This window comes from Arachis stenosperma, chromosome 8 (genome assembly GCF_014773155.1).
Source record: "Arachis stenosperma cultivar V10309 chromosome 8, arast.V10309.gnm1.PFL2, whole genome shotgun sequence".
Lineage (NCBI taxonomy): Eukaryota > Viridiplantae > Streptophyta > Magnoliopsida > Fabales > Fabaceae > Arachis > Arachis stenosperma.
Window position 1 is genome coordinate 27,769,547 of NC_080384.1, and position 14,904 is coordinate 27,784,450.

Consider the following 14,904-nt stretch of genomic DNA (forward strand, 5'->3'; position numbering starts at 1 on the left):
GCTCCCATTACAATCTCTAATAACACAAGCAAAACCAACACTATCACCCGAACCAAAATAACTAGCATCACAATTAATCTTAAAAGTACCAATAAATGGGGGATTCCAAAAACCATTTAGAGTAGAGGGAAGGGACATACGTTGTAATTCAAAAATATTCCTAAGCTCCTTTTCTGAAGTTAATGCCAGACAAATCACTTTTTCCGAAGGCCAAGTTTCATGGGGATTAAAGATGTCATTATTCCTTACTCGCCATATCCACCAAAGTCCCGAAAAGAACTTGAACGGATGCTCTCTGCTATGATACAAGAACCAGTTCTTCAAATCCAAAGGATGACAAGAAATATCCAACCTATGCCAGACAAGCTGAGCTTTTGGACAATCCCGAATACAATGTAAAACCGATTCCTGGCTAGAAAGACATCTTGGACACCTATCCGATGACGACATCCCTCTTCTAAAGCGAAAACTTGCAGTAGGAAGAGCCTCCTTAAGGCACAACCAAGCCAAAAACTTATGCTTTTCCGGAACAAGCTGACGCCAAAGCCAAAGCCAATTCTCCCGCTTCTCCCAACCAAACAGCTGCTTACACAACCACAAGTAACCATTGCGTGAGTCATAGACTTTGGCAGCAGACTCACTCCAATACCAACCCACTTCCGGACCTGCTTGTTCATCTGGATTGTAAGAGAGAATATTATCTTTCAAATTTTGAGATAAAGGAGAATAAAGAGTATCCAAATGCCACCTACCAACCGACCAAATATCCTGTATCCGGAAATTCGAATCAGAAATGTGAACATAATCCATCTCATTAGATAACCGTCCTTCTCTCCTCCAGCTAGAAAACCAAAAATTCTGGTTCAAATCTCCAATACACCAAGCAAACCCATCCTTCAACACTTCCCAAGCCTTGCAAAGACACCTCCAAATGGGAAAGTCCTTATTCTTAGGATAACTAAAACAGTCATATAGAGATGATCGGTATTTGGCATCCAACAATTGGACCCATAGCTTGTTTGGCTGCTAGAAAAAAGTCCAAACTAGCTTTCCAAGAAGAGCAATATTTACACAATAAGGATCTCTAATCCCCAAACCTCCATATTTTTTTGGAGTAACCAGTACCTTCCAACTAACAAGATTCAATCCTCTTCCATCAACTTGTCCTTTCCAAAGAAAATTCCTCATCATAGACTTCAATTTACTAATGATTTCTTTGGAAAAAATAGAGACCTGCATCTGGTACGTGGGAATAGCAGCAGCAACAGAATTAACCAAGCAGAGCCTACCAGCCCGATTGAGTAAACTTCCTTTCCAGCTTGCTAGTCTACTCTGAATCTTATCCAGGACACCATTGAAAGCTGAACGAGTCACCCTAGAATGGCTAAGGGTAACTCCAAGATACTTGCCCAAGTCCTGGACAAATCTGATAGAGGATACCCCAGTAAAAACCTCTTTCCTTGTTGCAGAGACATTCTTGGAGCAAAGTGCTTTAGACTTCTCGACATTAATTTTCATCCCAGATGCTTTGCAAAAAGTCTCTAAAACTAACATCACATTTTGCACTTGTCTCTTTGTAGCTTTACAGAACAGAAGGAAGTCATCCGCAAACATTAAGTGGGATATTCTTTTGATGAGTAATAAACAATTTTCATAATATTTTTTTTTTAAATAAATACTATGACTTAGGGATTATATTTTCTTCTTGCTGTCTGAAATGTATGTATGAATTTCTGATTTTTTATTTATGGTTGAAAAGAGATGTCGTCCAGAGGGACAACCAATTCAACAAAACTTACAAACCAAACTCAAGTACCATGACTCAACAAGCAAGAAATTTAAATATCAATTATACGACAAAATTAATCTTCATTTCAGTAATATTACAAATCGATATTTGAGGCCATTTTCAACCATATAGTTGAGGCCTTGCTGTTGAGTGTTGACCATAAAAAAGGCATACCTTAGATCAGAATCATTCCTTTCGTAAATTAAATAACAATAGCTTCTTATTGAAAAAAAAAAGAATATTTTGCAAAATGGGAATATTTGTACCCAAGTACCAAAAGCTAATTAGGGTGTTCACCAAGAAAAAAAAAAATACAAAACAAGTAAATCAACCTTCGCCACAACTATTCATTCAGCTCAAAGTCACAGAAGAGTATTTTAATCTTTTAATTATTTATTTTAATACAAAATTAATTAAAATAAAAAATATCTTGACTTTTTAGTGAAAGTTTTAATTTAGTTATTGAAATTGAAAAAATAACACTAAATCTTTTTCATCCTTTTATAAGATTAATACTTAATTAAGTCTAGGAAATTATTATTGATCAGCTTTAACATCATCTTTATCTATATCAACGGATCAATCAAGGGACCATTATTAGTTTCAAAAACACACGAAGTTAAGCAACATTGGCCTACAAAAGAAAACACCAAGGCGTTTTTCTTTTACTTTTGAGGACAAGTTGAGAAATGCAAGAAATGACCGGCACACACTCGTCCCATAGCAGAGAAGAAGAAGCTCAGAAGAATATGTGTGGGGGTTGGACAACCTTTCCCTTCATCATTGGTACTCTATAATTCTTTGTTTAGTTCTTTCTTAATTTCTATGGAATGTTCACCATCATGATTCTGTCACAATCTCACTAGCTAGCTAGGACCAACATATATATATGTATATATAATATAGGAAAATTATCAGGTATTCCAAGTACTTTCATGGAACATGGCTATTCCAAGGAGCAAAAGGTTTTCATGTTAATTTTGTCGTTTAGTAACTTTTTGAAAGACCCAAAAGTCCTCCAAATTAGACAGTAAATGACATAAATGGGCAGCTATAAATGGTCTGATACACTAGGGTTGTTGGCTTTCACTGTGAGTTGACTTAGTTCGTTGTTTACCCTCTAAAATGTAGTGTGCTTCCATTTTAACATTATACGATCATAACAACTGGGCATATCATCACATGCAAGTATTGTATTTTGTTTGTAATTAAAATTTATTTTCATCATATAAAATTTAATACTAATTTATTATAAGATAATTTATGTCATTACTTTTTTTAATTGTATCATATCATTATATCAACAATTTTCCATAAATAATAATTTTACAATTTTTCAATATAATAAATAAATGAATTTTTACATAGTATATATAATGATTCAAATAATATAAATTTTAATATTAAAAACATTTGTCTCTATTTATGGGTATCATTACTCATCAATAGTTTCAAAATTTAAATTAATTTTGATATGCCACTAATTAATTAAATTTTATACTTATCATTATTCAATTATTCAATTGAATTAAAATATAGTGATTAATATAATTAACATCTACATATTAAATTGCTATAATACAAATTTTTAGTTATAAATATTTAAGGTATATGATGTTATATATACTTGTTAGAAACAAAAGACTAAACTAAAAAAAAAGATTTGTGTATTATTGAGTGTATTTACTATTTAAGTTGTCTATTCAAGTTGTATGGAATGATACAATATAAAAGGGTATGTATAGGAATTAAGAAAATCGTAATAATAAAGACGTAATATTCTATAATAAATATTCAGATATACTAAATAATTTTAATTAATCCTAATTGATCCTAATTATATTCTAACATTAAACATATTTAATAGCACTCTTGCCACTATTACTCCATCTCATATTCTTCCGATCAAACGAATTTTTTAAAATATATCTAAACACATTTAACTTTGACACAAACAAATACTTATTAGTCACAAAAAAAAAAAAAAACAAATACTTATTAGATATATATTCTAATATATCATGGTTAATAAAATTCATTATTATAACATTATACTATATTCTATTTTGTGTTGTTATTCTCAATCATTTTTTTAACTCTCTTTTCTTTAATTATCTCTAAATATAAACTAAAGAAAGCTATAACTAAACTTCAAATTACACCATTAAGCATCATTTTAAAAAAATATTTACGCCAACAAATAAAAATAAATCTATCTACTTAGAATTGAATATATTAAATAATAATATTTTCTATTATATAAAAACACTAAAAAACACACAAAAATCAATATTTAAAAAAGAGGTCAACTTTATAAAATTTTGTTGTTGTTATTATTGTATAATTTTTTGTATATTTTTTCTGTTAAATAATTATATTGAATTATAAACAAATTGTCAATTTAATGTTTTGTACCATATATTTTTACAAATGAACTTTATAATTTTTACATTAATTCACATATTATCTAATTGATTTCTAAAAAAATAATATTTTTAAATCTATACTATATGGTATAGTTAATTTAACTTCTAATGAATCGTATGATTTTAGTATAGTTAAACTAACGACTAATACTCCAATCAATTTTAAAAAAAAATTTAGTGTAGCATTTTAGTCCTTAACAAATTTTAATTATCAAATCATTTTTTAAAATTTTATTTTTTTATTAGACAAATCAGTCCTTACATTAAATTATTCATCTATATGGAGGGATTGATATGAGAATTTTAAAACTGTTTAGAGACTATTATGTTTTCTATTAAATAACGACATCGACTGATTTGTTTAAGTTTTTTTACCAAAATTTGATGTGAGGATTAATATATCTAATAAAATTAAAGTTAGGAACTGATTTAATAATTTAAATTTGTTGAAAATTAAATTTTTCAACTAGAAATTTTTTGAGAACTAATTCAAAATATTACTCTAAATTAGCTTGTGTTAATCTAAACCTGTGGTAATAATTCTTTTCTAATTCCATACAATTATGTCTTCTCTGATATTTGAATTTTAGAATCAACATGGTCTATGTTTTGAGTGTTTATTATTGTCTTATCTATTTTTTCTATAGTTAAATTTTCAAAAAATTTAAGACTAATAAAAAAATGTATAAAAATTATGTTTTATTTACTTATGTTAAAAATTGTTCTTATAAAATTATTGTTTAATTGGTCCTAAATTGTTTGAAAAATTAGCGGTCTACGGTATAGTTGATGCAAATAGAAAATTTTTGGGACAAAATTAAAACAAAATAAAATTTAGAGATATTTTTAAAATTTTTGCCAAATTTTAAAAACAAAAAATATACTTTACCCTTCTATATTTTATTTAACTTTTGATATTTGATATTGTCTTTACTCAAGCTAAGTGAAGTCAAATTATTAATTAATGTATTTGAAGTGAAGACAAGAAAAAGTATTAATAACCAATAATTTTTAGCCAATAAAATAGCAGACGTTTCACGATAAAAAATATCTAAAATTAGAAATAATAAAAAATCTAAAATTCAAATAAAAAAATTAGGATTAGTTTTTAGAATTTAGGATTTATGATTTAGAATTCAAAGTTTAGGATTTAGTGTTTTAGGATTTAGGATTTAGAATTTACGATTTAGAATTTAGAATTTAAGATTTAGAATTTGAAATTTAAAATTTAAGATAATCAGTGGTTGATAATCGGCGACAATGCTGGTCGCCTGAGGCGGTGGCTAATACCGACAACAATGGTGGTCGTAGATTATGACTTGTAGTGATAAGTAAAATTGAAATTTTGACAGAAAGAAGAAGGAAAAATAGTAAAAAAATAATTTAAAAAAATATAAATGGGTATTAAATTTTTATTATTAATTGATGTTGGTTGATTTTTGGTTAGTCACAGTATATAATTGGAAGATAAATTAATAACGGATTAATTAATCAATTTTGTTTGCATATGATTAAAATATATCCATGATTTAAAATGATGTTTTTATATTTAAATATAAAAATTATTTGTCACAGCATGCATAAATTAACGGTAGTAAATATGTATATATTTTTTATTTGAATTTAAATAAAACACCAATAATACTTATAGTCAAAATTTGTAGATAACACATATGAGATCTTAAGTTCAAATTTTAGGATTGTCATGGTCTTAATTTAATTGTTATATGTTGTCTTTATTTGAGATTATTCAAAAACTAAATAAAACAAAATAAGTATGAATAGCAAATATATGTATAAATTAGTACATTTTATCTTGATGCAATTCTACAGCCTTTTTTATATTAAAATTTTGTTTGAGTCAAATAATTGTATAATCATTCTAAGTACTGTTGCACAGATTGAAAAGAAATACATTTATGTTATTACTAATACTTGCGAAAAAAATTCGAAGAGCCGTTTAAGTTTTGGCTCGCATGAATTTTTTACTATAGCTGGCCTAAGAAGCCTTAGAAAGCCTTTCCACAAGTGTCAATTTCACTAGAGACAAATTGGATAAAGGAAATACCAGTTGAAGACCATTTATAGACCATTCAAATTGCACACCCACAGTATATTTTCTACGTCAATCTTAACCGTTAACATTTTTTATATTAAATCTGAATGATTAAATATATTAGAACAAAAAAGTTCCAGAATCGTATAATGTCTATAATATAATAATTACACTTACACATGCTCATAGATGGATTTTAATTTCTTTCTATTTTTGGGTACCGTTGAACAGTAGCTGGGTTAGCACTTGCAAGTTCAGGAATTGGGGCAAACTTGATCGTATATCTGATACAAGAGTTCAATATAAAGAGCATAACTGCTGCTCAGATTTCTAATGTCTTTAATGGCAGCACAACTCTGTTCCCATTTATTGCTGCTGTGGTTGCTGACTCTTTCTTTGGCTCTTTTCCTGTAGCCTTGGTTTCTTCCTCTGTTGCTTTGCTGGTAATAATAACTCATAACTCTTAGCTTCCCCCAAGCTTTCACTTCAAGAATTGAATGGTTTTACTATATCATTATTGATCAACTCTTACTATAAAGTTTAATTTGCATTTTCTTTCATTATTGATCAACTCTAGGATCCTACTCTTTCCTTTTTTAACAAAGTGTGTAAGTTCAGTTAGCTTGATTGTGACACAATATTTGCAATGATATCTATATAAGACTAGTGTATGCCAAATTTGAAAACATTATTTCTTGAACTTGAAGAAATAGTAACATGATAGATGAAAACTGATGTTAGGACCATCCTTCTCTCCATTAAATGATGACTCAACAGTATAAAACCACATCCAATATTTTTTAGCTTTCATGCTACAACAAAGACTCCAAAATTAAACAAAAATTTGATCTAAACAAAGTGATGTATTTACACAGGGAACAGTGATATTTGCGTTGACGGCAAGCATAAAATCCTTAAGGCCTGAAGGGTGCATGAACAAGGGATCAAGATTGTGCGAAGCACCATCGAGAGTGCAATATGGCGTCCTATACACGGGACTAACACTAGCAGCAATCGGCTTCGGTGGCATGCGCTTCACAACAGCAACTCTTGGAGCAAACCAGTTGGATAACCCAGAACAACCAGCCGTCTTCTTCAACTGGTTCTTCCTCACTTGGTACGTTTTTTCAGTTGCAGGCTTCACCGGAATCGTCTACATCCAAGTCAATGTGAGTTGGAGTGTGGGGTTCTGGATTTGTGCTGCTTCCATCTTGATTGACGTGATGGTTTTCTTGGTGGGGTACCGCTATTATCGCCCTGAAAACCCACAAGGAAGCGCCCTTGTGGATCTTGCTAGAGTTGTTGTTGCTTCTGTTCGAAAGTGGAAGTCTCAGCTTTCATCAACAACACATAATTACTATAGTGGCTCGGTTCCAGTGTCGGCAGTACCGGGAAAAAGATTAAGGTACTGAAGTTTAGTGTTGTTGTTGGATTACTATTGCACTTTTGTTGTTTTGTTTCCTTAGTTAGTGTTTGGTGGAGAGACAGAGACAGAAAGGCTAAGATTGAGAGACAAAGACTAAAAGACAGAGATTGAAATAAATTTCAGTATTCTTTTTGGTGTAAAATAGGAGATAAGAATTGAAACAAGAATGAAACTCTAATTTAATTTGCATAAAGGATAAAATTGGAATTAATTAATTGAAATGAAAGTATTTTAAGTATAAAATGTTATTAAAGTTTCAGACTCAATCTCTAAAAATTTCAGTTTTCTGTGTCCCTACTTTTTAGAGGTCTATATGTCCCTATTTTTTGGAGGTACTGAAATACTGAAATTTTTATACTAGTCTCTGAACTAACAAACACGATACTAAGTTTCTCTGTCTTAGTACCTCAAAACAAACCATAATAATGCATAGGTACGGTTATTCACTTCCTTGAAGTGATCCATGTTATATCATGTCCATGCGGGTTACTGTTTGGTTGCATTTTTCATCAGAGGTCAAAATCGTTGATAGTCACATGTGTTAATGCGGTAGTAGGTGAATCAGCCACCAAATCATTCGTGAATATAAAATACATGCTGCAAGTCCACGTTAAAAATAAATTAAATTATACACGTATTTATATACAAATATATTAAAAATTAATTTTAGTGATGAATTTTAAAATATGAATAGTATTTTTAATCTAGTTATAATACTACCGTCACAATTATTATACATAGTTAAATAAAGTTGTATGATCAAATTCCAGTGTTAATCAAATTTGTAAATGTAGGAAACATTTGATTTTGTGAAATAAAATATTTAAAATTTAATTTAAATTTAGTTTACAATAAGAAAAAAATAATAAATCATGATTAACTTTTTAATGATAGTTAAATAAAATTTGTTGGAAGCAATAGTTTTTAGCTATGAATCACAGATACTTCGCTGAGTTATGTGTCCACGTGTCGAACACATTTTGGACACGACATTCACCGACACTCGTCCGACACGCATGTCTGCTGTGTCTACCGTGTCTTAATAAAAAATAAAAAATTCTTCTTCGGACACGCCTGGACACACCTAAATACCATCACATGTCAGCGTGTCCAGTCTTATTCTTAACATATATTTTTAAAATAAATTTAGATATAGTATATATTATTATTTATTAAAACAAAAAAATATTTTAAATACTTGATATAATTAAAATAAGACATTAAAAATAATTAAAAATTTTAATTTATATTTTAACATCAATAAAATATTAAAATATCATTACAATTTATCTAAAAAATACTTTATATTTTATATGTATGCGTGTCCCATGTTATGTAAAATTTTAAAATCCGCGTGTCGACGTGTCCTGTGTCATGTTGTGTCCCGTGTCTGTGTCAGTGTCCGTGCATCATAGGTTTTTAGTAATTTTAACTGCTATTTATTAATCAATATAAATATTAAATTACTTTTTAATAAATAAATTTTATTAATTTATATGTGTAAATTATAATAAATATGAGTGTAAACTATATTAACTCATGTATATAAACTTTGATAAATATATATAAATATAAATTATATATTTTTGTGTGTAAATTTATTATTGTTGATTAAATATTAGTCTAAAATAATAATATTAATTTACTATCATGTAACATTATTGCTGATAATTAAATGCAATTTGAAAATTAATTGATCCTCATTTAAATAGAATAGATTAAATATGAAACTTATTCGAAAAACAATAAAAAGTTTTCGTTATATATATAAAGAAAATAAAAAAGTATTCAATAAGTTTATGGTGAATTTTATATATGGGTAATGTTATGGCACATTATACTTTTTAATGAAAAAAAAAAGGGAATATTGTTATTTTTATAATAGAAAGAAAATGATCATATGTAATACATACTTTCTCTACAAATTTATTGAAAATTTTTAATTTTTATTGAAGAAACTTTCATTTTATATAAATTTGACTACTAACATATATGTTTGAATGCAGTTTTTTCAATCGTGCAGCTCTAGTAACTGAGGGAGACTCAATTGAGAAATCATGGAGGCTGTGCACTGTTCAACAAGTGGAAGATTTTAAGAAAGTGGTTGGAATCTTGCCACTATGGACTTCAAGTATTTTCCTATCAACTCCAATAGCAATGCAAAACAGCTTATCAGTTCTTCAAGCTTTGGTAACGGATGATCATATAGGACCCCATTTCAAATTCCCAGCAGGTTCCATTACCGTCATAGTCCTATTTTCCGCAGCAATTTTCCTCTTCCTTCTTGATAGAGTTTTATGCCCACTGTATCAGAAGCTAGTTGGGAAAACACCTACACCACTCCAACGAATAGGAGTAGGACACGTGTTCAATATCCTAGGTATGGTTGTTTCGGCAATTGTTGAATCGAAGAGGCTTAAGATGTTCCATGATAGAAACAAATCTATGTCAATACTTTGGTTGTTCCCACAATTGGTGTTGGTTGGTGTTGGAGAAGCTTTTCAATTTCCGGCGCAAGTTGCACTCTATTACCAGCAACTTCCAGAGTCATTGAGGAGCACATCAACGGCTATGATTTCTTTGCTCATAGGGATAGCGTTTTACCTTAGCACTGCCTTGATTGATCAAGTTCGTACAAGTACTCATTGGTTACCTGATGACATTAATTTTGGGAGAGTTGATAATGTGTATTGGATGTTGGTCATCTTGGGTGCTATCAACTTTGTGTATTACCTTGCCTGTGCTACTTTCTACAAGTATCATCATATGCTCTAGATTCTAGAAGTAGATGATCATTTCTTTCTCAATCTCGCTTCATTATCAACAGTATTTCTGTCAACTTTTGCCAACTCTAATTTATAATTGTGTTTAATGGTAGTGTCTTTATGGATGTGTCTAATAAAAATATCTTTTTTATGAATTTATCTAATAGAAGTATCTTTATAGATGTATTTTCTGAATGTATCTCTTTATACATGTGTTTAAAATATAATAATTAATTATTGTTGATAATAAATTGGCAGATAATATATTAGTACCCTATATTTTTCCTTTCTATATAAACAAGTGTTATGTTAAGTAGTCATCACGTTAGAAGGTGTGTATGAAAAATAGTCTAGTAAAATTTATTATTTTTAGTTTGTAGTTAATTAATAATATTTAAAAATGTGAACTAAAAATATATATTTTATTGTTAGATTAAAGAAATTAGACTAATGACTAAAAGTATTAGTCAAAAATAATAAATTTTGTTAGTTATTAAATTTTTTGTGGTGTGTATTGTAACAATAATAAGTAAGGATATATGATTGATTATAAATTTGTCACATGTTGGTATCAATTTTGATTTTAATGTGATATGCTATAATTTATTGCAATATATTTGGACAATCTACTAAAATGGCTGGTTATCTTATTAGTAGTGGTAATTTAGTTTAACTCTTATAATAGGATTTGAATTTAATATTTTATTTATGTTTTTTTTAGCTTAGTATCATTATTGTCCAAAATATTTTAAAGAATAACATTTGGATATACTTAAAAGAAAAATGAACTAAAAATATATCAAGAATAGTTTCTGCAAAACAAAATACTACATTTTACTAGATAAAATAATTTCATCCAAACATAACGAGACTATTGTGCTTTCATCATCCTTTTTTTTTTTTTGGTGTCATGGTGCTTTCAACACTTCCTTTATATACATGTTTATAGATTATGAACGTCCCATTATTATCAATTGATTTGGCACATTAGTTAATATTAACTCCATTTGTTGTTAATGAGTACATAAATCATAAAAAAAAATCATAAATGAGTGTACATATTGGTTAATAAGTTATTGCTTAAATTAGATATTCTTTCTGGAAGAAGAGTCTGTTGGCTTTCACTCAAAATATAGCTTAATATATATATATAGTAAATTCTATGGTATCTATAATTTGATGTTTAATTTTTGTCTAATTTATTTTTTATGATAATTTTTAAATATTTAATAATTATTTATTTTTATACTTTTAAAATTAAATATTAATTTATAATTTTTTTTAATAAATTAGGCAAACACTTATATATAATAATAATAATAATAATAATAATAATAATAATAATAATAATAATAATAAGCAATGGCGTAAACTTTGCAATGTGGGGATGACCACCATTCAAGGCACTAAAAGCATGGTCAATAATTTGATGATGCTTCACAAATATAGTGGACAAACATGTGATATAGCTGAGAGCATTATTATACTACTATACTATATATATATATATATAGTACGATTCACCAATATGCATAACTAGTCGTCCTTCTTGTGGCCAATTTAAAAAACAATGTGTATATTTGAATGAATCCGCTACGCTAGGGAGTTAATAAAATATTTATACAATGTAGACAATAGATTATTTATTTAGTCTAATATGAGTTAAAAAATAAATATTTATAATAAAATATTATTAATTTTTCAAACACAATATACTTATGTTATCCAGAATAACCATTTGAGTATCAGAAAATAATAAATATTTGATATCTTATTGAATCGAATATCTCTAAATCCCCATTGTACAAATACTCTATTAGCTCGTATACTTCTTCTATTTTGAATACAATGATTATGGCAAGCACTCCCCCAGTCCCCGGTTTATACTTTATACTTTATTGTGAACCGTCCTTTTCCGAAGGTTCAATTGAAGAAAGCTTTCACTTAATTATTTGATGGATAATGGAATGAATACTTAATTATCCACCTAAACTTTCTTAATATAGGACCAAAAAATTATTCTACAAGTATGTAGCCATGCAGGACCAGGCTAATCAATCACTACCTTTTCACTCAACTAAAAATAGTAAGGACACAATGTGTGGAAATTAAAGCGTTTGATATATTTTTCTGTATTATGAAAGTAAAGCATTTTGCATAATTAATTAATTATATGCTACTATGAAAATAATTAAATATTCTATATTGAGAAAAGTTGTAATTACAATTATAGAAAAATGTTTTATATTGATTATGCATCAGTAGATTAATAAATTAATATTTTAAAAGTGTTAAATTAAAATTCTTATTAATTAATTTTTATTTGTCTCATTATGCACGCATCATGCACCAATATATAATGCAAATCAATGTATTTTATATCTTGCATATGGTACAAAATTTCATCACTTCATTTCACCTAACGCTAAAAGATAAACAAAAAGTTTGGCGAAGAAGATTTAGAATTCAAAGTATATTATTCTAAACTCTAAAGGCATATGATAACACATAACTTTCAATCAAACTAAAAAGAATTGTACAAAATAAAACAAAAACATAACGAGGACAAAGAACTTGTAATTTTGAATCAACATAGACCATTATCAAATTGGTTAAGGCCAGGTATTTTGGTGGACACCTTGCGGGTATCTTCATAAGAAATTTTAAATAAAATTGATTAAGGAGGTGTGATGACCACTTCTTTCAAAAATTTAAACTGATAAAAAGAAATCATAAAAATTATTAAATTAAAAATATAATTATTTTTTATTTGCCTCGTGTAAGATGCACCAATGCAAATAAATCTATTTTATATCTTATTATGCCACAAAAAATACATAACTTCCTTTCATCTTACGCGAAATGATAAGCGCAAAATGGTTGGTGAAGAAGATCTAGAGTTGAAATTACATTATTCTAAAGGGGTATAGTAAGTTAGGATTCGGTGGTCCAGGTAACTTTGGACTACTTAGTGGTCCAAGTAGAAAACATGTTTTTAAAGTTTTTTTATCAATTACTATGTAGTCCTTGAACTATTTTTAATTGTAAATTAACCCCTTATATTTTATTTAATTATAGAAACTATTTTTTATTTTACAAATTATTTATTTATCAATTAAAAATTATATTTATTAACAAAAAAATACAAAACAACAACTAATTATATTCCAGTCGAGTAAAATATTATGTTTGATCTCGTGAAGTTCCTCCATGACTTTCAAATCGTGTTTCCTTGAAATTCAATCGATTGGTTTATCAAAACAATCGATTGAATGATACTCAATCGATTGGATTACAGTGTATCACAAAACAATCGATTGAATGCCTCAAAACAATCGATTGTTTTTGTTACTCAATCGATTGAATTCACGAAAACAACATGGATTTGCCAAATACAATCGATTGGAAAGTGATGACATTGAAGTTTTAGCCAAATTCAATCGATTGGTAATTTAATCCAATCGATTGGAAGGTGATGAAGTCGAATTTTTTGCCGAGTTCAATCGATTGGTAATGTTACCCAATCGATTGAAATGTGATGACTTTGATTTCTTTGGCCAAATTCAATCGATTGATAATGCAATCCAATCGATTGAAAAGTGACGACAGTGAATTTTTTGCCAAATTCAATCGATTGGTGGCGTAATCCAATCGATTGAATTTTGAAATGTGCTGTGTATTAAAGCTGATAACCCTGCGTATTCACACCCACTCTCTCCACCTTTTCATTCGAACGCCACTCTCTCCTCTCTCTAAAAACCAGAAAGCTTCTCTCTAAAACCAGAAAGCTTCTCTCTTCTTCTTCTCCATTCTCACCCACACCCACTCCAAACTAGATACATAATTCCAACCCTAATCAAAATCCCTACAAAACCCACAAAACCAGTATCCCTATAATGGCCAGAACTAAGAACGCCAAAAGAGCCAGGGTTGAGGGAGAAAGCTCTGCCCCTGCCAGACTCATTGCTTCATCCCACTACATGGCAAGGTGGCTGCCGTCTCAAAGGGCACTGAAAAACTATGTGGAGAAGTTCGAGTCAAGGCCAATTGTTCCTCCCAGGTACATAACAGCCGAGTTCCTTCAGGATAGACGTTTTAATTTGGTGTTGAATGCATTGCAAACACAGCACTTAGTTGATTATGTACAAACTAGGGATGAGTATTACCCGCACTTGGTTAGGGCTGTTTATAGTACTTTGAATTATGTTGTTCCTGAACCTGATGAAGAGGGTGAGGTAATGCCGCTGATTGAGTTTGATTTAGGGAAACAGCATTATAGAGTTACTTTGCAAGAACTAGCTGAACAATGGAGTCTAGTTTATCATGGGGCAAAATTTACTGGTGGTATTGCCGCAGATGAGGAATGGGGTGAATACAACAGATTAGTTGGTTTGCAGAGTTTACAATATGAGAATCCACAAATGGATGCTAGAGGTAATATA

General features: G+C 29.1%; 1 protein-coding gene across 3 annotated transcripts; it reads left to right on the forward strand.

Annotated features, from left to right (window-relative positions):
• The first annotated feature begins 2,403 nt into the window (after positions 1-2,403).
• LOC130945176 (protein NRT1/ PTR FAMILY 2.6-like) lies at positions 2,404-10,585 on the forward strand. 3 transcript variants are annotated; one of them, XM_057873875.1, is made up of 4 exons: positions 2,404-2,575; positions 6,503-6,714; positions 7,147-7,676; positions 9,704-10,585. In XM_057873875.1, the coding sequence occupies exons 1-4, from the start codon at positions 2,479-2,481 to the stop codon at positions 10,470-10,472; spliced, it is 1,608 nt and encodes a 535-aa protein (XP_057729858.1). In that variant the 5' UTR covers positions 2,404-2,478; the 3' UTR covers positions 10,473-10,585. The 3 variants fall into 3 exon arrangements, with proteins under 3 accessions (XP_057729858.1, XP_057729860.1, XP_057729861.1); XM_057873877.1 differs by having other exon boundaries at positions 2,410-2,575; positions 6,506-6,714; XM_057873878.1 differs by having other exon boundaries at positions 2,410-2,548.
• Positions 10,586-14,904: the final 4,319 nt, after the last annotated feature.

Coding starts and splice junctions, on each gene's coding strand:
- LOC130945176 (XM_057873875.1), top strand. CDS start 2,479: ATGCAAGAAATGACCGGCACACACTCGTCCCATAGCAGAGAAGAAGAA. Junction 2,576..6,502: donor AACCTTTCCCTTCATCATTG/GTACTCTATAAT, acceptor ACCGTTGAACAG/TAGCTGGGTTAGCACTTGCA. Junction 7,677..9,703: donor GTACCGGGAAAAAGATTAAG/GTACTGAAGTTT, acceptor GTTTGAATGCAG/TTTTTTCAATCGTGCAGCTC.